At 40.4% G+C, this 24,029-nt stretch overlaps 1 protein-coding gene and 1 pseudogene across 1 annotated transcript in view; one reads left to right on the top strand and one right to left on the bottom strand.

Moving 5' to 3' along the window:
* Positions 1 to 3,830: 3,830 nt before the first annotated feature.
* The window catches only part of CTR9 (CTR9 homolog, Paf1/RNA polymerase II complex component), a 33,710-nt gene continuing 13,511 nt past the window's right edge, over positions 3,831 to 24,029 (top strand). Inside the window, exons 1-9 of the mRNA XM_004711533.2 lie at positions 3,831 to 3,980; positions 4,677 to 4,775; positions 6,060 to 6,299; positions 6,780 to 6,897; positions 7,268 to 7,357; positions 10,973 to 11,121; positions 16,429 to 16,536; positions 21,211 to 21,318; positions 21,438 to 21,674. Of these exons, the coding sequence (XP_004711590.1) occupies positions 3,936 to 3,980; positions 4,677 to 4,775; positions 6,060 to 6,299; positions 6,780 to 6,897; positions 7,268 to 7,357; positions 10,973 to 11,121; positions 16,429 to 16,536; positions 21,211 to 21,318; positions 21,438 to 21,674 (1,194 nt within the window). The 5' untranslated portion in view covers positions 3,831 to 3,935. The remainder of the gene's footprint in view (positions 3,981 to 4,676; positions 4,776 to 6,059; positions 6,300 to 6,779; positions 6,898 to 7,267; positions 7,358 to 10,972; positions 11,122 to 16,428; positions 16,537 to 21,210; positions 21,319 to 21,437; positions 21,675 to 24,029) is intronic.
* On the bottom strand, positions 21,967 to 23,795 carry LOC105979438 (annotated as a pseudogene).

Below are 24,029 nucleotides of genomic sequence, written 5' to 3'. Positions count from 1 at the left end.
CCATGGGCACGGCTCTTTGCATGAGACACGTGCCACTGGGGCACCGCCATGGGCACGGCTCTTTCAGGCACTCAAGCTGCCTATTGTGATCGCTGAGACTTGCGCCTGAAGGCTGTAACATTGTAATAGCTGAACACTGAAACCCCTATTTTCCCAGTTAACAAATACCTGTTGTGTGAACACTGACCGGCAAAGTAGCCTGTGTGCAGACGTGTGTGCTCCTGTTTCAGAACACTGACAACTTCATCTCTCTCTGGTAGCTGATCAAATCCAAGTTCAATAACCTAAAACATAATACTGGTCTTAATTCTTTGCTCTCTCTCTTTTTTTTAAATCACATTTTTTCTTTGCTGCTTTTCTTGAATACCTCCTTTTATTGTGCTTAGCAGATCCTTTGATTTTTACAAATAGATGGTTTGTGGCACCTCTGTGTCAAGTAAGTCTGCTGACACCATTTTTTCCAAAGGCCTGTGCTCTGGGTGACATTTTGGTAATTCTCACAATATTTCAAAATTTTTCATAACACTATTATTGCACAGTATAGTGTAAATATAACTTTTATATACATTAGGAAACCAAAAATTCCATGTAACTTCCTTTATTGCAGTAGTATGGAATCAAAGATCCACACGGTGGGCAGTTCAAAACCACCCACAGCTTCACGGGAGAAAGACTGGGCTTTCTACTCTCATAAAGAGTTACAGTCTCGGGGGGCTGGCCCCAATCCCAACTACATGGACAGCCTCCCCCTCCCCCCGAAGAATTCACTTCAGAGGACAGCACTGAAGCTACAACTCAGGGAGAGGGGCATGTCTGATCAGAGCACACAGAAGCAAATGAAGGGGCAGGAAGAGAGAGTGGAGCACATCCTGGCCCACCAAGCCTTGAGGACAATATTCTGGCCCAGAGCAGCCAAAGCGCAGAGAGGGCCATAGGGCCAGCCCCACTATGAAACACAATGTCCCTCACTGACCCATAGTGCTATGGGGGACAACACTGGAGACACAGAGTGGGAATTGCACCCGATCTGACCCCACCACACTGAGGCAAAACACTAAGGGTGTGCAACAGAACAGCAAATGGAACAGAGCAACACAGTCCCCAGGGAGTACCAAAAATAGACTTTGGGACCAGGGTTTGACACCACATCATACTTGACGGGAAAACTCTCCTAAAGGTCAACAAATAGACCTTGAACTATTTACAGGCTTTTCTTTTGTGTGTGTCATTGGTTTTTTGTTGTTGTTGTTGTTTTGCTTTCTTTTGGTGCTTTATTTTGCTGTCTTATTTTTTTGTGCATATTATTATCTCTGCAGGTCTATCTAGATAACATAGGCGGGATAAACAATCTGGTGGAGAAAACAACAGGACCAACAGTTCCAGGGGACATGGGAGACGGGGAGGTGGGAGGAAAGGAAGTGGGTATTAACAAACCCAGGGACAAGGGAACAACAAGTGATCCAAAATAGATGGTGGGGAGGGTGTAGGAGGCCTGGTAGGGCTTGATCAAGGCAATGTAACTGTGAGGAATTATTGAAACCCAAATGAAGGCTGAACATGATAGTGGGACAAGAGGAAAGTAAAAGGAAATAGAGGAAAGAACTAGTAGGCAAAGGGCATTTATAGAGATCTAAATACAGGCATGTCCATATGTAAATATATTTATATATCACAATGGGGAAATAGATCTATGTGCATATACTTATAAGATTAGTATTAAGGTAGCAGATGGACATTGGGCCTCTACTCAAATGCTCCCTCAATGCAAGAACACTTTGTTCTATTAAACTGGCAGTTCATGATACAGTACTCACTTTCCCAGCATGATCACTGGCACATAGCAGGTGCATAAGCAAATGCGGTGAAGAAAGCTGATGGTGCCCGATATCAAAAGATACAGCATCTGTAAAAAAAAAAAGAAAAGAAAAAGATATAGCATCTAGGGTCTTAAAGGCTTGAAGATAAACAAGCGGCCATCTAGCTGAGATGCAACAAAACCCACATGGAAGAAGCACACCAGCCTGTGTGATCACAAGGTGTTGATGGAATCAGGTATCAGGAACAAAAGAACAGAAAATCATATCATTGTGAATGAGGGGGGGTGTGCAGTGGAGACCCAAAGACCATCTGTAGGCAACTGGACACTCCCTTACAGAAGGGTCACGGGAAGGAGATGAGCCAGTCAGGGTGCAGTATAGCACCTATGAAACATACAACTTTCCTCTAGTTCTTTAATGCTTCCTCCCCTACCACTATCATGATCCCATTTCTACCTTACAAATCTAGCTAGACCAGAGGATGTACACTGGTACAGATAAGAGCTGGAAACACAGGGAATCCAGGATGGATGAACCCCTCAAGACTAATAATGAGAGTAGCGATACCAGGAGGGGAAAGGAAAGGTGGGATAGAAAGGGAGAACCAATCACAAGGATCTACATATAACCCCCTCTCTGGGGGATAGACAATAGAAAAGTGGGTGAAGCAAGACATCGGACAGGGTAAGACATGAAAAAATAATTTAAATTATCAAGGGTTTGTGAGGGAGGGAGTGTGGGAGGGGAAAAATGAGGAGCTGATACCAAGGGCTCAGGTAGAAAGAAAATGTGTTGAGAATGATGATGGCAACAAATGTACAAATGTGCTTGACACAATAGATGGATGTATGGATTGTGATATGAGTTGTATGAGCCCCCAATAAAATGATTTTTTAAAAGAAAAAATAAACAATCTTATAAACGAAAAACATTAAAAGTTAAATAAAATTTAATTGATTTAGGGGAAAAAAAGTTACAGTCTCAGAAACCCCCAGGGGTTGCTATGAATCAGCATTGATTCCATAGCAGTGAGACTGGAATCAAACACGCTATCTCTGAAGTATGCCTGTACAAGAGGGCTTCAGAAAACTTGTGGGGAGGATGGAATGAAGATACTGGACATTTCCCCAATATTTCTGAAGCGCCCTCATCTAGTTAGGATTTGTGTTCACTTTAAGTACGGTTGAACTACTACTTATTAAGAAATGATTAGTGGAGCATTTAAGGAGTACATTCTACAGTAATATTAAAATAAAAGCACAGAGAAACAAACAGATCTTGTTCAAACTCACTACCATCAAGTCAATTCTGACTCCTAGTGAACCGTCCTATAGGACAGGGTAGAACGGGGCCCGTGGGTTTCCGAGAGTGTAACTGGCGGAGAAAGCTCCCTCTTTCTCCCGAGTATCTGGTGGTTTGGAACTGCTCACCTTGGGGTTAGCAGCCCAAGGCAAAACAACTGTGCCACTAGAGCTAGTTATTCCTAAATCATCAAGATTTGACAATGGAATGACTCACACCTAGAACTGGGGAATGAACAACTGCAGGAATCCTAGGAAGGACACAAGTTTGGCCACGCACATCCGACAGGGGACAAGCCAGGCGGGTCAGAGAACCGTGCAACACGACCAGACATCGCAAGTGCCAGACGCCAAGCCTCGAACCCGCGTCTCAGTTGTTCTGTCCGCCCACTCCGGGGCGGCCGCCCTCCTTGCTCCGCCCACTTTGGGGCGGAGCCTCGCGGTGCGTTCTATTCCGGCCTGCTTCAGTGCTGGGCTCAGATGGGGAGTCTCAGGACTACAGAGGGCCTGTCAATTCTCGGCCAACCTACAGGCGCCCCGCGCCCCCAAGGCCTCGAGACACACCAAGGCCACAAGCACAACCACCATAAGACACCGCCTCCCGCAGGGATTCCTTCCGGGGTCAGGGGGCGGGGCCGCCGGAAGTTGCCGTCCGTCGGCGGCGGCGGCTTGTTGTTTGAGTGGTTGACGGGAAGAAGCCGGGGCTCCGGCTGCGCCGAGGGTGGTTGGCACAACCAGAACCCTTGGAGGCGCCAACAGCGAGGGCACCGACTGCAGCGCGGCGGGGCTGGACGCCCGCTCGCCGTCTCGCTTCATCATGTCGCGGGGCTCCATTGAGATTCCCCTCCGGGACACTGACGAGGTAAAAGCCGAACAAGGGAGGCGGGAATGGCGCGGGGGAGGCCGACCAGGAGGTGGTGTCAGTGAACTTGAACGGCCTCTCCCCCGCACACCTGGACTTTCCGAAGCGAGAGCCTTTCCCTCTCGCCGGAGCCCAGGCCGAAATCGCCGGCCACGACTCGGGCCGCGTCCTGTCCCAGCCCCTGTCCCCCATTCCCCACCCCCACCCCCACCCCGCCGGGAATACCGGAGTCCTCGCAACAGCAGGGCGACTGCGAGCAGCACTTCTTGATCGTGGCCCTTCCACCTATGCGTATTTGACTGTACCTCGACCCTTTCCCCAACTAATTCAAAAGCGCCTGGTAAAAACGGACAGTTCACCCACAGAATACAGAGGTGGGCGCTCTGTCACTGCGGTCTGTTCGCCCATTCCACCCTGGAAACTTGAGTCTCTCCTGTGCTAGCATTTGAAAAATGCTCGTGATTTGGGGCTACCTAGCAAGTTCTGCTTGCTTTTCTGTGCCTTTATCTCAATATTACAGTAGAATATACTTGTCATTTACTGCTCCATTAGGCAGTTCTTAACCCGCAATAATTCATTGTATTCAAGTTGAACAGAACCCTAACAGTATGCATATTGAGGTTCAAGAACAGCAGCAAAGTAGAAATGTGAACTGTAAAATAAGAAAGGAGTTAAAACCAACATTTTATGTTTTAGGTTATTGAACTTGACTTCGATCAGTTACCTGAGGGGGATGAAGTTATCAGTATTCTAAAACAGGAGCACACACAACTGCACATATGGATCGCGCTGGCGGTTAGTATTCATGTAACAAATATCTTTGTTGACTGGAAAAATCGGGCTTTCTGTTTTTTTATTTATAATAGCCAGCTTGGGTAGGGGGTATGATAAATAAATTGCACAGTGCTCTGGTAGTGCAGTGTCTTAGGCTTGGATTGTTAACCTCAAGGTCAGTAGTTTAAACCCACCAGTCACTGCAGAATAAAGATGAGGCTGGCTGCTCCTGTAAAGATGTACTATCTCGGAAACCATCTATAGATAGGGTCACTGTGAGTTGGATTTGATGGCAGTGGGTTTAGGATAGTTTATGTCTGTGGAAGCTGTCTTACCACTTGCACAACAGTAAGTCCAGTTTCCTAAATCATGTGTAGTGTGCTGATAAATTTGTATGTGTTGGTAAAGGCAAAATTCATTTAAGTTCGAGTACTCTGTATTGAATGTGATGATTCAGTGAAACTGGTTTATGGTTTATAGATAAACTGAGAAAACACGTTAAGTTGCCACTATGTAAGCATTCCTACTTAACATTGTTTCCTAAAACAAGAAAACAATTTTCATAAAATACTCTAGAAGGTGATTAAATTAATGTCTGTGATGCTCCCAGCTTAGTATGTGACCCACACTGTGTGATCAGTAAATGATAGTTATTTCTTTTTTATTTATAAATGAAGCAGAAGTTATTAACATGCCCAAAGTCATAGATACTTTTTGCAAATCAAGAACCAAACCCAAGTTTCCTATCTAGAATTCTTTATACCTGTAATACTGCATTCTCAACTTTTGCTTGTTTGAACATTTTATTTTGAAATCAATTGTTTCCAGTTTACAAGCATTTGTATTGGTCCTAAATATCTATCATTGAGCCATACCTAGTGGCACAAGATTGTACCATTAGGTAAGTTTTCCATGTGCATATACCTGTGAAACTACCACTATTGGCACAAGAGTGGATATTTATCGCCCACAAATATCCCTCCACTCCCTACCCCTTGTCACTAAAGATTAGTTTGCATTTTCTAGCATTGTATTTGGAATCATGGTGTAGACTCTTCTGATAAGGCCTTCTCTCAGCACAATTATTTTGTGGTTCATCCATATTGTAGAGTGCTCATTCCCTTTTTTGCTGAGTAGCATCCATTTATAGGTGTATCAAAGATACTTCATTCTTGTACCAGTCACGGACATTTCCGTTGTCTCCAGGTTTTTACTATTGTGAATTAAGTTAACAAAAACATTCAGATAAAAGTTTTTATCTGAGCATATGCTTTAGAGATCCTAATTTAATCCATAACCTTACAGCTGGAATACTACAAGCAAAAAAAAACAGAAGAATTTGTAAAGCTGTTGGAAGCAGCTCGTATAGATGGCAATTTGGACTACAGAGATCATGAAAAAGACCAAATGACGTGCTTGGATACATTGGCGGCCTACTATGTTCAACAGGCTCGAAAGGAAAAGAATAAGGACAATAAGAAGGATCTGATTACACAGGCAACCTTGTTGTACACAATGGCTGATAAAATTATTATGTATGATCAGGTAAAAAGGAGGCACATTTTTGTGAGTTTATGAAAGGGAAAAACTATAGGAAAGCAAAATGTATGTGATAACAATACATTTTTAATTTTTAAGACTTTTTCTTTAATATGGTTGTTTAAGAAAAAAGGATTCCTCATTTAAATGGACTTTCTTGGGTTCTTTTGTTATTAGAGTACTGGCAATTTTAGCATATGAAATGTGTTGAATCAGTAAGTCCAACATCTCCAGGTATATTTCAAGCAGATTTTAAATAATTCAACTTTTCTTGTCATTGCTACTGTCACAGAACATTTGCATTTCAGGATAGTGTTTCAATTTGTGATTAAGAATTCCTTCTTGGTAGTTTAAACATACAGTTAGAGGAATGTGCATGGTAACCCACCACCTTTCCATATGGTCTTCATTTTGAAGTCACATGTTCACGTTAAATGATGATGGTCTTAGATAAAAGAAAGTCTAAGGTGATGTATAATGTTTCAGAACCATTTGTTGGGAAGAGCCTGCTTCTGCTTACTTGAAGGTGACAAAATGGATCAAGCTGATGCACAGTTTCATTTTGTACTAAACCAGTCTCCAAATAATATTCCAGCTCTTCTTGGTAAGTGGCAACCTTTTTAGTAATTTATGTTTTTCAGCATATCCCTAGAATAAATCTCTTTATAAATTCTTTAGAAAGTAGACCTGACCACAAAGTAATGGTAGTTTTTGTCTTTTTCAAAATGAAATTACAATAAATTTTGTTTCTGTTAAAATTATAAAAATATATGCTAATTAAGAACAATTTCTTCCTTCTAAAGATTCAGTAATACATTTAGAGAACTCCAAGCTATTTCAACTATTATTTTATAGGTACGTAGACATGGAAGCATGTTTCTATTTTTAGGTATTTAAGTAAATTAATATAAAGCACACTAGACTTGTGTTCTTTAATTTAACAGTATGTGCTCATTTAAAAAAAATTATTACAGGTAAAGCTTGCATTTCATTCAACAAGAAAGATTACAGAGGAGCACTTGCGTACTATAAGAAAGCACTTCGTACTAACCCAGGATGTCCCGGTAAGAGGAAAACTATTTTAGATTGAAGCTTTGTATGATCCAACTTAAAATATTGATGATTTGGCAATTGCTAATGAAGTTTGTTGTCAAAAGATAGCATAGGATTATCGATCTTGACAGAATAGTTGATTTTTGTTATTGTTTTTAGTACTGTGTTTGACTTAAGAGCTGGATGGTAGGTCATAGTGTAAATTTTGCACTATATTGTTTTTCTTTCCCAGCTCATGTTTACTCAGCCTTTTTTTCTTGAACACAATGTATTTGCCAGGCATGGAAATGCAGCATTGAAGAAAAGAAACCAAACATTCCTACCGTCGTGGAATTTATTTTCTATTGAAGAAAATAAGCAATAATTAAGTACAACATAGGCTATGTTAGATATTGATAAGGATTAAAGAGTAGGAAAGGATATGTGTTGGTGAGTGATACTTAGAAAAGAAGGCAAGGGAACATGCCACTGAGAAAACATTTGGGTGAAGACCTAAGAGCCATACGAAAATGGTTAAAACAAAAACCTCACACCCACTGCCAGCCAGTCTATTACAACTCATAGCAACCCTATAGGAGAGAGTAGAACACCACCACTCCCCCCACCCCACTCCCCACCCCCCGAGTGTATCCAAAACTCTTTATGGTTGTAGAAAGCCTTGACTCTCTCCTGCAAGAAATATGCTGGTGGTGGTGCTCTGTGCTGTTGGGTTGTTTCCAACGCAGCAACCCTGTGTACAGCAGAAAGCAGCACCACCTGGTCCCGCGCCATCATCACAACTGTCGTGTGTGTCCGTTGTTGCAGCCATCAATTCATCTCATTGAGGACTTCCCTCTTTTTCTCTCCCCTCCACTAAGCATAATGTTGTTTTCAAGGACTGGTCTCTACATATCCAAAACACATAAAGACGGAGTCTCAGCAGCCTTGCCTCTAAGGAACATACTGGCTGAACTTCTTCCAAGACAGATTTGTGTGTTCTTTCGGCAGTCCACAGTACTTTCAGTATTCTTCAACAGCACTGTAATTCAAATGCATTGACTCTTCAGTCTTTCTTATTCAGTGTACAACTTTCTTTTTTTTTTTTTTTCAGTGTCCAACTTTCAAATGCATATAAGGCAATTAAAAATACTATTGCTTGGGTCAGGCATACTTGATACCTCAAATACCATTTTCAACACTTTTTTGTTTATTACCAACTTGTATGTCACAAAAGAATCCAAGTCAGTTTCACGTTACTTGTCCTCCTATTCCCACTCAGACCAATGTTTAGATCGAATGGCTAAGGAATCTGGAGGGTTGTTAGGCATGTGCTCTCTCTTTTTTCTCTTAATTTTATTTGTTTGTATTTATATATATTTCCCCCTTTTTGTTTGTGTAATATTCATACAAAAATAAACATGATCTGTATCATTTGCACAGCCCATCTCAACAAATCTGTAACAGTAGCTCATGAAACCCCCATGTATGTGATACTTTTTTTTCCCTGCCACCCACCCTCCCTCCTTACTGCCCTGTCCCTTCCTTTTGCCACTCTTCTTCCCACCACCTCATTAAAGTTTTAACTTTTAGTGTGAAAACCATTTCCTTTTTTTCTTTTATCATAATAGTGTCATATAATATTTATCTTTCTGAGTTGGCTAATTTTGCTGAGTTTAGATTTTCAGTATTTTGAAGAGGTCTTCTCTGGCAGATTTACCCAATACATGTATCAGTTTCATCTCATCTCTTGACTCTTGCTTCTATGAACATTAATTATAGATTCAAGTAAGACAAAATCCATGACAACGTCAATCCTGTCTCCATTTCTCATGATGTTACCTACTGTTGCACATGTGAGGATTTTTGTTTTCTGTACATGGAGCTGTAATCCATATTGAAGTCTGCATTCCTTGGTCTTCGTCAACAAAAGCTTCAAGTTCTACTTACTTTCAGCAAGCAAGCGAGAAATAGAGGAAAGACTCTTCCCAGAGAGAAAGGATAGGAAGTGCAAAGGTGCTGAGAAAAAGGTGCATGTAGCAGGTTTGGGGAAGAATGAGGAGACTAGTGTAGAGGGATGGGGGAAATATGCTACAGAGAACAGGGATCTCACTGATCATTACGAGAACTTTGGCCTTAACTGTGAGGAATAGGAATTCATTGGAGGATTTTGAGCAAAGTACGTACAAATATGATTTAACTTGTATTTAAAAGGATCATGTGAGCTTGAGTTGAGACAAAACTGAGGTATTAATATGAGGGAGGGACAAGGATAGACACTGGGAGACCAGCTAGAAAGCTGTTGCATATAAGACAGTTTTAAAAAGCAAGCAAACTATTGCAGTCTTGTAGGGCAGACATGAGTATGGCTTAGACTAGGTGGACAGTAGTGAAAGTGGTAAGAAGTGGTCAGGTTCTAAAGGTATATTGAAAGGAGTGCTGATGGATCTGATGTAGTATGTCAGACAAAAAGAAGAATCAAAGGAAATTCCTTTGCTTAAGCAGTTGACAGTAAAGTATTATTACATTCAGAAAAAAAGTACAAGAGAGACTCAAAAAAATGTGAGATAGCTTTTAGATGTACAAGTGGAGAGTTCAAGAGGATTGAAATTCAAGGAAGAGCCCTGGGCTAAAGTAATTAAATTGGAAATCCATACAAAGCTATGAGACTATAAGATCTCCAAGGGAGTGAGTATAGGTTTAAAAAAAAAAATAGGCCCATAGCTGGAACCTGCAGGCAATCTCATTTTAGAGAAGGGGCCTGAGAAGTATCAGCCATAAGTGTCGGAGGAAGACAAAGTAGATCAATATTCTTGAAGCCAGACGTCAAGTGCTGTAGCAGGAGAGTTGGATGGATAGTGCCAAATTCTGTTATCTGGCTAAATGAGGCTGAGACGACCATTGGCTTTAGCAACATAGAAATAATTTACTGGAATAGTACAGATGATAGCCTCCTTGGGAAAGGTTCAAGAGAAAAGAGAAGGGAAGAAATTGGAGGCAGTAAGGGTAGACAGACTGCCCTTGGAGTTTTGCTGTCAAGCGAAGAACAGGAATGCATTGGCAACTGAAAAGGGGAAATGGGATCAAGAGGTTTTTTCCAAGATGGAGGAATCTGTGTGTGTGTATGAGAATTATACATGTGTGTGAAGAGGAAAAATTTGATGGTGGAAGAAAAATAAGAGGAAGGTTATTGGAGCAGAGTCTTTGAATCGATGAGAAGGAATAGATCTAGTGACCAGTAGACATTAGCCTTCATTAAGACTTAGATTGTGGTTTTAGGTATGGCCTTGAAATTGGCTTACAGTTAAAAGCATCTCTCTGAAGGACTGATAGTATGTTCATATAATCAGCTATATTATTTAAAACCGTAATGGAATATTTTGTTCTCTGTTTAAATTTTAGTTTTAAAAATGAGATTGAAGGTACAGTTTAAAGGAGAAAAAAACAATATCAGAGATACTCTGTTCTATGGAAAGACAAGGATCCACGATTGGGGTTGGGAATGGAAGGTGGTGTATAATTTAACATCTAATGAAACCAAATTTGTGGGATAAGTAAAATTTTACAGTGTAGTTGCAATGAGGTTAAGAGAGAAGAGTTAAACTCTAATACGTATTTGACAGATTGAATATCTGATTTTGTATTTTTAGCGGAAGTTCGCTTAGGAATGGGCCATTGCTTTGTGAAGCTTAACAAGCTAGAGAAAGCTCGTTTGGCATTCAGCAGAGCCTTGGAACTCACTTCCACTTGTGTGGGAGCATTGGTTGGACTGGCTGTTCTAGAACTCAACAATAAAGAGGTATGTAAATGAAGAATTAAGGAGTTCCTGACTGACTGATAGGTCCCCGATCCCTTAATCAAATCCCTGAGGCCAAGTGTGTTTCAGATGTCAAGGCTTCAGATTATAGAAAGGTAATACAGTACTAACAACAACCGAAAAAATGTGTGGTTTCACACACATATATAATAATATGTGCATGTGGGAATGAACATATGAAGACATATGTATGCACAGATAACGTGTATCTATAGGCATGTGTTCATTTAATATGTATATACCTATGTGCAGTGATGGTCTGTGCCACAGTTGGGGCCTCACTTGGTTTTAGCTTCTGATACTGACCATCTCCGTTGTCTTACCACAGAGGTGGTCAATTTGATTTCTGTATCAAGAGATGTCCAGGTGTATAGTCATTGTTTGTATTGTTGAAAAATGCATTGACTATGAAGAAGCTGTTGGTTTTGCAAAATTCTATCATGCGTTCTCCAGCTTTATTTCTATCACCAAGACCATATTTTCTAACTACTGTTCCTTCCTCTTTGTTTCCAACTTTGCATTCCAATCACCAATAATTATCAATGCATCTTGATTGCATGCTTGATCAATTTCAGACCGAAGACACTGCTCATATGTAAGTTCAAGTTGAAGCTGAAGAAAATTCAAAGAAGGCCATAAGAGCCAAAATATGACCTTGAGAATATCCCACCTGAATTTCAAAAACATCTTAACAGATTTGACACTTTGAACACTAATGACAGACAATCTGACAACCCGTGGGATGGCCTCATGAACATCATATGTGTTCTTTGATGCCTGATAACTGATCCCTTCAGCACCTCGTGATCACACAGGCTGGTGTGCTTCTTCCATGTGGGCTTTGTTGCTTCTCAGCTAGATGGCCGCTTGTTTACCTTCAAGCCTTTAAGACCCCAGACGCTATATCTTTTGATAGCCGGGCACCATCAACGTTCTCCACCACATTTGCTTATGCACCCATTTGTCTTCAACCATCATATCAGGAAGGTGAGCACACAATGCACACCAGCCTGTGTGATCACGAGGCTTCAGACATGAAAGAAGAAAAAATCATGTCATTGTGAATGAGGGTGAGTGTGGACTGGGATCCCAAAGCCCATCTGTTGGCAACTGGACATCCCCTTATGGAAGGGTCCCGAGAGGAGATGAGCCAGTCAGGCTGCCATGTAGCAATGATGAAACATACAACTTTCTTCTAGTTCCTAAATGCTTCCAGCCCCCCCTCCTTTCATGATCCCAATTCTACCTTACAAATCTGGCTAGTCCAGAGGATGTACACTGATACAGATAGGAACTGGAAACACAGGGAATCCAGGACAGATCGCTTTAGGACCACTGGTGAGAGTGGCAATAGGAGAGTGGAGGGTGGGTGGGGTAGAAAGGGGGAACTGATTATAGGGATCTACAAATAACCTCCTCCCTGAGGGACAGACAACAGAAAAGTGGATGAAGGGAGACGTCGGACAGTGTTAAGATATGACAAAATAATTTATAAATTATCAAGGGTTCATGATGGAGGGTGAGCGGGGAGGGAGGGGAAAAAATGAGCTGATGCCTGGGGCTTAGATGGAGAGCAAATGTTTTGAGAATGATGAGGGCAATGAATATACAAATATGCGTGACACAATGGATGGATGTATGGATTATGATAAGAGTTGTATGAGCCCCTAATAAATTGATTTAAAAAAGAACATCATACATGATGAAAGCAAAAATCTTTTAAAAAGAAAATGATCAAAATGAACTATAGAAAAGACTGAAACTTGCTCTTGAATATAGAGTAGCTAAAGCAAATGGAAGAAATGATGAAGTCAAAGAGCTGAACCAGAACATTTCAAAGGGCAGCTTGAGAAGACAAGTAAAATATTATAATGAAACGTGCAAAGGCCTAGAGTTAGAAAACCAAAAGGAAGTGCACACTCACCATATCTTAAACTGGCCTCGCGTTGCAGTGCTGACAAATTCTGTGGGCAAAAAATGCAGGAAGCATCTGTGGTTACATAATCTGTTGTCAGTTTGAGATTTAAGAGTGAAGGGGTAGAGTTTAGCCTGTCAATCAGGTCGCAGCTTGATGACCACATTTGGAGACTCATAACGAGATAATAGCTTGCTGACAAGACACATGGACCTATGCTAGAGCCCTAGAGCTGAAGGAGCCATGTGGAAACCCCTACCAGCGCTGAGATGCTTGTACCACCACTGGATCCATAAGACTTTCCACCGACTGTTCTGTGATCTTCCTGCATTTGGCATCATTGCATGTGTTTCATGAGTCTGAAGAATTTATAGATTGGTATCAGACATCTGGGCTAATATCGGACTTGACTGGACTGGGATGTTTTCTCAATATTCAATTGCTCTTGTATATAAAGCTCTTTCTTATACACATATGAGTGTCTTTGGATTTCTCTAGTCTACCCGGACTAGCAAAGCATCAAAAGAAGATGCAAAGAACACACAGTCACTGTCACAAAAAGAAATAGTTGACATTTAACCATTTCAAATACTATCTAATATAATGTAGCATATGAACCAGAACCAATGGTGAAGGAAGTTCAAGCTGCAATTATTGAAAGGATTAGCCAAAAACAAGGTTCCAGAATTGATGGAATACCGATTGAAATGTTTAGACAAGCTGTTGGAACACTGGAAGTATCACTTGTCTGTCAGGAAATTTGGAAGAGAGTTGCTTGGCCGTCTGAATGGAAGAGATTTGTATTTGTATCTAATCCAAAGAAAGGACCCCAAAGAATGCAAATATAGAACAACATAATTAATGTCACATGCAAGTAAAATTTACTAAAGAACATCCAACAAGAATTGCCAAAAAGTCAAGTTGTATGCAGAAGAGGGTGTGCAACAAGGGCTATCATTGTTGGTGTCAGATCTTGGCTGAAAGCAGAAAATACCAGAAAGATACTTGTTTGTGTTTGATTGACTATGCAAAGCCATTCAATTATGTGGATCATAACAAAACTGTGGATAGCCTTGGGAATAATGGGAATTCCAGAACATTTAATTATGTCTCTGAAGAACTTGTACATCGGTCAAGAAGTAGTTGTGTGAACAGAAAAGGGAATAAATACTGCTTGGTTTTAAATCAATGAGTATTAGGGTTGTATCCCCTCACCATACTTATACTTATTCAATCTATGTGCTGAGCAAATAATCAGAAAAGCTGGATTTTATTAAGAATGTAACATCAGAAGACTTATTAACCTGCAATATGCAGATGATAAAGCCTTGCTTGCCAAAAGGAGGACTTAAAGCACTCGTTCATGAAGATCAAGGATTGCAGCCTTCAGTATGGATTATAACTGCAAAGAAAACCAGAATCCTCACAACTGGACCAATAGTTAGCATCATGATAAATGGAGAAAAGGTTAATGTCAAGGATTTCATTTTGCTTGAATCCACAATTAATATTCACAGAAGCAGCATTAGAGATCGAGCAATGTATTGCATTGAGTAAGTCTACTGCATAACACCTCTTTAAAAGTTGAAGAACAAGAACTTTACTTCACGGGCTAAGATGTGCCAAACTCAAGCCATGGTATTTTCTGTTGCCTTATATGCTTGTGAAAGTTGGTCATTGAATAAGGAAGACCAAAGAAGAATTGATTCATTTGAATTGTGGTGTTGGCAAACAATATTGAAAGTACCCAAAGGAAAAAACAAATCTGTCTAGGAAGTACAGCCATTATGCTCCTTAGAGGCAAAGATGGTGAGGCTTTATCTCGTACTTTAGACATGTTAGAAGAGACAATTCCCTGGAGAAAGACATTACACTTGGTAAAACAGAGGGGAAAGAGGAAGGCCCTCAAGAAGGATTGACACAGTGGCTGCAACAATGGGCTCAAGCAATGTTATGATAGTTTTGTGTCAACTTGGCTAGGCTAGGATTCTTAATTTGGAGGTTGAAACCTTGTCCATGATATTATCTAATATAATGTAATCAATTCCATGATGGGCTCTGCTATGAGCAGCTAAGCAGTTACTGGCAAAATTAGGGTGGAGTGAAACTCCTTTAATCAAGTCACAGCCTGATGCAACTGGAAGGATGTCTTATCAGGGTTGTGACCTCCTATAAGTTCATGACATGTCCAGATCTCATGTCAGGCACATTGACCCATAATATTGCCTACCAACTCTGAGAGTTAGCTATTAGCACCCTACCGTATTGCCACCCTTGGATTCATGTAACCCATCAGCCTTTGGTCCTCCCGGTACCTGATTTGTCAATTCCAGCAGCTGAACAAGTGAGGACAAGCAGTGAGCCTCACTTGATGCCTGTGGATTCAGCCTCCATCAGCCTGTGGTTTTCTCCTTGATTTGTCAGCCCTGGCAGCTATTTGTGCCGAGAAAAGCTTCCAGTTTAACATTTGACCCACTGACATGAACCAAACTACACGTTCTACAGACAGACTAACCACTTACACAGCCGTGTGAGCCACTTTGTTGCTATAAAATTCATTCTCTGTGTGTGAGAGAGACAGGTTTTGTTCTGTAGGGAACTCATGCTAACAATTATACTGACTTGGTTTAGATCAATCATGATTCACTTCCTGGAGTTGAGGAAGAGGCAGGAGGGAACTTTCCTTTCTGAAGTCAAAAGATCATAGGTTAAAATATCTGGATTTTCTTAACTAGTAATGACTATTGGGTAGCCCGATTTTGAGGGGTAGCGAACAGGGTCCAAAATTTGATTGTGGTGATAATTGCTCAGTTCTGTGAATATACTAAAAACATTGAATTGTACACCTTAAATGGGTGAACGATGTGTCATTTTCATCTCAGAAACGCATTTTAAAACTAGTCTGTTGGAGTATTTTTCTATTTTTTTAACCTATGGATAAATAGTAAAAATATTTAAGAATTGTGTTATCAAATATATTTATTATATACACCTAATTTCGAGGACAGATGTACCTTACCATAGTGTGCTCTTAAAAGTAAGTTTTTAAATAAAATCAAACTCCATTTGTTGTCTGTTTTTCATGCCAGTGAATGCTAACACGAGCCACATTTTGGTATCAGAAATTACCGTATATACTCAAGTATAAGCCGACCCAAATATCAGCCGAGGCACCTAATTTTACCACAAAAATTGCATTAAAATGTGCTGAAAAACTCAGCTTATACACGCGTATAAACAGTAGGTTTTGGGTTTTTTTTACAGTAGGTTTTTATATGACCTTATTTCCTGAGACAGTAAAAAAACATGGAAAAGGACTGGTTAAGTAAACAAGATTTAAGTGCCAATAACCTTATCATTTTGTTCTCTTTTAGGCTGATTCCATCAAAAATGGTGTCCAGCTTCTTTCCAGAGCCTATGGAATTGATCCTAGCAACCCTATGGTATTGAACCACTTAGCAAACCATTTCTTCTTTAAAAAGGTAAAGGGGCTTTTTAAAGTTATTTACATTAAAATCCTGATAATTCTGTACTGCAACTGATACTATCTTCATTTTAAAAGAAAACCGAAAGGAATTCTGAAAATGTCAGAGATTTGTTTTTTATTTTGTTTTGTTGCTGTTTTCAAATAGTGTTTGTATAAATTATATGAGGTGAGTTCATTCATTCATTCACTTTATATTTTTTTTGACCCTGTATATTCTGTACAGCACTGCGATAGGGATGTGGAGATCAATCAGTAAGACACAGATCCTATACTTAGGGAGTTCAGTTAGTAGAAAAAGCAGATAAAGATTTCTACCGTGGTGTGGTAGAGAATAAGGGAGTGGTTAGGGGACATTTTCCTGGCGATGGAAAAACAAACGGCTTTTAGGCATGAAGAGGCAGTCATTAGGTAGGTGAGTGAGTAAAGGCACAGATTTTTAAGACAGTTTGGTTTAATATGAGCATTAAACATGGTCTGCTTATCTAGTAGGTAATGCATTAGATCAAGATCCAGGTAATGGGGCATGTGTAAAACACCAGGAGTTTCTATGTAGTTTTTAAAAAAAATCATTTTATTAGGGACTCATACAACTCTTAGCACAATCCATACATACATCAATTGTGTAAGGCATGTTTGTACATTCATTGCCCTCATCATTCTCAAAACATCTATTCTCCACCTAAGCCCCTGGCATCAGCTCCTCATTTTTTCCCCTCCCTCCCCACTTCCCCCCTCATGAACCCTTGATAATTTATAAATTATTATTTTGCCTTATCTTGCACTGTCCGACGTCTCCCTTTACCCACTTTTCTGCTATATCTCCTCCAGGGAGGAGGTTATATGTAGATCTTTGTAATCGGTTTCCCCTTTCCACCCCACCCTCCCGATACCGCCAGTCGCACCACTGGTCCTGAAGGGATCATTCGCCCTTTATTCCCTGTGTTTCCAGTTCCTATCTGTACCAGTGTACATCCTTTGGTCTAGCCAGATGTATAAGGTAGAATTGGGGTCATGATTGGGGAGAGAGAGGAGGGAAGCATTTAGGAACTAGAGGAAAGTTGTTGCACTGACTGGGTCGTCTCCTCCCCACAACCCTTCTATAAGGGGCTGTCCAATTGCCTACAGATGGGCTTTGGGACCCCAGTCCGCACTTCCCCTCATTCACCATAATATGATTTTTTGTTCTGATGATGCCTGATACCTGATCCCTTCGAGGTATTGTGATCGCACATGCTGGTGTGCTTCTTCCATGTGGGCTTTGTTGCTTCTGAGCTAGATGGCCGCTTGTTTGCCTTCAAGCCTTTAAGACCCAAGACACTATATCTTTTGATAGCCAGGCACCATCAGCTTTCTTCACCACATTGGCTTATGCATGCATTTGTCATCAGCGATTATGTCGGGAAGGTGAGCATCATAGAATGCCAGTTTAATAGAACAAAGTACTCTTGCATTGTGGGAGTACTTGAGTGGAGGCCCAATGTCCATCTGCTACCTTAGTACTAAACCTATAAATGTATGCACATGTTTCTATGTAATTACGATGGGTGGTTTTTGTTTGTCTTTGCATGTTGATCATGATATATTTCTTTTCTTTTTTGTTTTGTTATGATATATTGATTGCCATTTTGTAACAGCAATTTAAATTTTTTTTCAACACTGAAGCCTGAATTTAATTGAAGTTTTTGTTTTGTTTTTCCACAATAATCATGAAATTGTAGTCTTCAGGGGAAAAACCTGCCATCAGAGTTGGTTTTGACTTGTGACTGTATGGGACCGAGAAGAGCTGGCCCACAGGGTTTCCGAGGCTGTGACCTGTATGGAAGCAGACACTGCATCTTTCTCCTGGGGAGGAGTGGGGGTCAGTCCACCACCCTTTCAGTGACACAGCACTTTGTCACTGTGCCCCCAGGGGTCTTCCTCTCCTGTGAAACTAGCTACTAAATTGTACCAAGAATTTAAAGGAAATAAGTAGTAATTTAAGTAAAAGTTCCCCAAACTGTATCGGTCCTTATTAATAATGGCCTACTGTATTATTATTGTTATTGGCATGCACTAAGTGTAACCCTGTAGGACAGGGTAGAGCTGTCCCGATGGATTTCCAAGAGAGCCTATCTGGTTCCCACAAAGCAGCTGGTAGTTTCAAATGAATCAACTTGATGGCAATGAGTGTGAGTTTTGAGAGGTGCCTGCCAAATGCCAAACACTGTTACAAGTGCATCACATGTCTTTATGCACTTGCATAATCATCACAACAGTGAAGTGTAGGTAATATGACCCCCCCTTTTGTGGGCTGGTTAATGCAGGCTTATAGCCTGAGGTCGCTGTTTGACCCCTATCGTAATGAGCTATTGATTAAGCTTTAAGAGAAATGTGCCCTATAGGAAACTTAGGCAATATTATTTAAGTTGAAAGTTACATAAACTAGTTTGGTTTTCACTGAAAAAAACGTAACGACGGTTTCTCATTGTTTGTGTGCACATCTAATAAGAAGCCGTGCTCACAGCTGCTGTGACAACTTTTGAGAGCCAAATGAGAATTGGTCAGTTTCACCCGTGTGCTAACTAACCTTCTGCTGCTGAAGATAAAGATTTACTCTATTTAGGAACATATTCAATACATACAGAACTTAATGGAATGCATCAGTGAAAATGCATGTCAAGCTCATCCATTTAAGTGTTACTGAAATTCGTGTCACTGCAAGGTCTGCAGTTCAAAACCCCAGCCACTCCACAGGAGAAAGATGAGGCTTCTAATTCCCTCTAAAGAGTGAGAGTCTTGAAAACCCACAGGGGTAATTCTACACTGTCTTACAGGATGGATCGCTGAGTTGGAATCCACTCGATGCCAGTGAGTTTGGTTTCGTTTTAAAGGCAATTGATGCAATGTTATCTTGCACCAAAAGTGTGTCTTTGAAATTCACAAAACATGTTTTCATAGGTTTCCTCAATTATCATCATAGCAGCCCCGGGAGGTACTTGGATATTTCGATTTCTCTTCCTATAACTAAGAAAATTGAGGCTCAGCTATGTTATACTCAATTTGCCTACATTCACTTAGCTAACGGGTAGTTAAGTGAAGGTGGGGTCTTTAGTTCTCTGTTGACTATACTACATTGCCTCCCCTATAGAAGAATCATTTAGGAAGAGTGTTATTAGTTAACACCCCAGAGACTTCAATAATGGGAACTGTCACCACCCATGGAGCAATGAGCACAGACCTAGCTCTAGAGCAGTGGTTCTCAACCTTCCTAATGCCACGACCCTTTAGTGCAGCTCCTCATGTGGTGGTGACCCCCCCCCCAGCCATAAAATTATTTTCACTGCTACTTCACTATCATTTTGCTACTGCTGTGAATACGGTGACGCCTGTGAAAAGGCTCAAATCACCCCCCCCCAAGGGGTCGTGACCCACAGGTTGAGAACCGCTGCTCTAGATGGAGCTGAGGATTGGGCTAGGTAGGGTTTGGGCTTGCTTGGCCTCTTGATTAAATTATAGACGAAAACTGTAAGAAAACTAAAGAAGAACGCTGCTAAAAGATGTAAATGAGGATTTTAAAATAGAATCTTTAATACACTTTTCTAATCTTTAATACATTATGCAAGTGTTGAATTTCAAATTTAAAAATCACTTCCCAGATTTGTCATGAATTATGGAGTAATGAAAGTAGGGAAATTAAAGTAGGCACCAGTAGTAAGACAAACACAACGTTTTGTCTTACTCTCACTCCACTGAATTATTTATAAATCTAGGATGTGTAACATGGTTAAAAATGTAGAATTTTAATCACCTAACCCAAATTTATGCATCACCATTAAATAGTTATATGGCTCTGGGCAAGTAGGTTAATTTTCCTAAACCTTCATTTCTTCATTTGAAAAACAAATATATGCCTGCTTTCTAGAATTTGAAGGGGGAGAGTTAGCAAAGCTGTGCATCAGACCAGATTTCTAACCAAATGAAAATCCATATTCCTATTAAAGCAAAGTTGTTTCTCAGTCCTCATGTATTATATTATCATTAACTTTAACTCTCCAGCATTAAACTGGATAATCCAAATTAAAATAACCAGAATATCATGAATTAAAATCCAAATGGTGAATTTTTACATGTACATAAACTTGTTCTAAAAACTAAAGTATATTGAAAATAAATAGATTAAAAAGCAAAAACCAAGCACTGACACAAGCTAGGTGTTTGTAAGCTAGGCGTTTCCTTTGGAATCGGGGCAAAAATCCAGCTTTTCCACCATAGACACACCTACTTCACTTCTCTAAGTATGTGTCCTCATCGATAATATAATAATGATAGCCCTTGAAGCATTTTTAGTTAAGATTAGAGCTATTGTTAAAGTACCGTACCTAGTATAGTGCTTGGCACATTATAGGTCTCACTAAATTGTAACTGCTACCAGTACTTGTCTGATTGTTACTTTCCTCCTTGTGAAAATGTGGCCAGTCCCTCCGAGGACTGTCGGAGGATGGATGACACACATGCATGAATGTTAGTTCCCAGTTAGCAAGAACAACGAAGGAAAAAGTATGTATCATTTTAGAGACTGCGATACTATTATTAACAAAACAAAACAATTATTTAAAAACTCTCAATTAACAAAACGTATTAAATATTACTAACATCCTACTCACTTGGTTTTCTGCATTTCATTGCTCAGGATTATAGTAAAGTCCAGCACTTGGCTCTCCATGCGTTCCATAACACAGAAGTAGAGGCTATGCAGGCAGAAAGTTGCTACCAGCTGGCTAGATCATTCCACGTTCAGGTAAAAAAGCTTTATAATTTTTCTAAAGATCGAATTTTTCTTTCTTTCAAATGATAGTTCTTCTGATCTTTTAAAAAAAAAGAGCGCTTGATTGCTCTTGTTTTGTCGTTACTTTTCAGGAAGATTATGACCAAGCCTTCCAGTACTATTATCAAGCCACACAATTTGCCTCCTCCTCCTTTGTGCTGCCGTTTTTTGGTTTGGGACAAATGTATATTTATCGAGGTGACAAAGAAAATGCATCTCAGTGCTTTGAAAAAGTTTTGAAAGCTTATCCTAATAATTATGAAACTATGAAAATTCTTGGCTCTCTCTATGCTGCCTCAGAAGATCAAGAGAAACGGGATATCGCCAAGGTACATCTTATACAAATCTTACTATTTCAGTTCGCTCTTCCTGTGTCCTGGAGTCAAACTCATTCCTCATATCTGTTTGTTTTTGCTTTTTTGGGTTTTTTTTTTTCAGGTTACTCTATGAAACCTTAAACAGTGAATGTACTTAAACTGGTCCAGGGCTATATATATAATTTAATGATAGTTCAAGTCTAAAATAAAAGTTATTATGTTGTTTTTTTAAGACAGAAAGAAGTGGACAGATTTTCTCAAAGGAAGATTGATTGTTGCTTCATTATGCCCTCTGCCTTGGTCATTAGGGATAAACTTCACATTTCCCAGTGCCCTGCTTGTCAGCACCAAGACATTTCAGTCACAGTGCATCATAGCCCAGCATTCTCCATCTTCATGAAATAATCCTTGTGTCTCATTGAATTTCAGTCTCCCTCCTTTCCCAGGATTCTGCTCTTTTCCTCCCACATTACACTTGGCTCAGTGGCTGTATCAGTGTCTCTGATTTTAAGCTGAAAATGACATCTTTCCAAAAGCACTGGATGCAAGCTCATTCTTATCTTCCAACTCCCTCACTTTCTTTTGATTATAAGTAACTTCTTCATATCTATGAAGACTATTTTATTCTGTTGCATATTTTGTGTACACAATACCATTCCACTCCCCTTCAACCAAGTAACTTCTTATCATTTGAAGAAAAATTTCTCAGTGATAATTTTGTGCTTGGTGCTACCAAAGAAAGGTTTAGTGCAGAAAACATTATTTACACTGTAGGCCATTGTGGGACAACTAATATTCCATTCTCCTCCGAACTCTACCCAGGGCACTGAGAGGCTAGGCCTTCCATAACCACTAGAGGTTGTAATGCTTGTCATAGTCTAGATATGAGTGACAGCGTTGCCCTGTGTTCTCTACCCAAATTGGCATCCTAAGGAATTTTGACTTGGTTCATATGTAAGCATTGAATTGTATCTTCTGGTTAAGACAGCATAAAAGCTGTTTTATGGGAAACTTAGTTACCACAAAGGTTACACTGTTTTAAAAAACCAGCAAACTGGTCCTTCTGAAACTACCTCCATGTTCTAGTCAGTGTCATTTGATAAGGTCCGGTGACACTGATAGATCTCACCCAAAATTAAGTTGTATGGTGTCTTGGCAACGGTACCACTCCACAACCTGACCCTTGTGATCTCTGGAATCCTTCTGGCCATTAATGCTGACAGGCAGGTCTGGATATGCAGAAAAGCCTCTGTACGTTTCTAAAAGAGACCTTTGTTGGAGAATTAACTGTCGGAAGGACTACCTTAGTAAGATCCATTCCAGGACAAGATGTGCATAATGCTGACCTGGTTTTCCCATCATCTATCATCATGGGAATTGAAAAGGTTGGCATCACTTGTTCCAATGAACATGGAAGAATAAAGTGATTCTCTGGTGTCTTCAGAGCTGTAGACCATTTCTGAGCTGCTGTGTTTCAACACTAAGGCAGATCCAGAAATCTGTTAAACACCTTGAGGTCGAGCTATTTTGATGTTATTTATGGCTATCATAGAATTCATTTTCACTGCTAGAATAAGAGAATTAGGGGACAAGTTGACATGGTTTGGAGAAGTTAGACTTTGACTAGGTAGTGAATGACCGTTGCCTGTGTTGCTTGGTGTCGGAGTCTGATGGTGTCCGCAGAGTAGCTAATACAGGTCTCACGAATAGGGAAGATGGGTGCTGCTGACTTACCCAACGGAGCAGGCTGCAGAGGCGGAGATGATCTGAGAGCGCATTGTGCTTATCACAGGTTCCAAAGCGCTAGGCTGATTTATTGTATCTACAGGATTGATAGTACTTTCATTCCATCTGCGTGCTTCTGCACAGTACTCTGGTCTTTAGCAATCTGCAACAATATAATACAATGTTGCATTTGGTTCTACCATGCTCTTTGTTGTCTCTGATAGTTTTCTGATTTCTTTTTCTGTTCTGTTCATCATCTTGGCAGTTAAGCTTGTCATCAAAAAGCTGTAATTGTTCTATCAATATTTGTAAATAAGCATCAGCTTCCCTAAGTTTCTTATCAAAGTCTTAGACACTAGGAACAAATCCTGAATCCGAACTTCTGCAAGTGGCCAGCAAGAAAGCCATTTGCCAGAGTTCCACCTTCTGTGCCTCTAGGGGAGGGAGCTGGGGTCTGCTCCCTATAGCACCCCTTTTCCTACCCCCACGATGGGGTCCCCTTCCACATTTCTTGTCACTGTTAGTGGAGATAGGATAGAAGCAACTTGGTTATCTGTGCTTGTTTGATTTTTAAGTAACTCACAGAGCCCTGGTGGCATGTCGGGCTGTTCACTGCAGGGTCGGCAGTTCCAAACCAGCTTT

Source organism: Echinops telfairi, unplaced genomic scaffold, assembly GCF_000313985.2.
Source record: "Echinops telfairi isolate 266 unplaced genomic scaffold, ASM31398v2 ScPeMD7_60;HRSCAF=208, whole genome shotgun sequence".
Classification (NCBI taxonomy): Eukaryota; Metazoa; Chordata; class Mammalia; order Afrosoricida; family Tenrecidae; genus Echinops; species Echinops telfairi.
The sequence above is the reverse complement of the archived record's forward strand: the minus strand, read 5'-3'. Positions and strand labels throughout refer to the sequence as shown.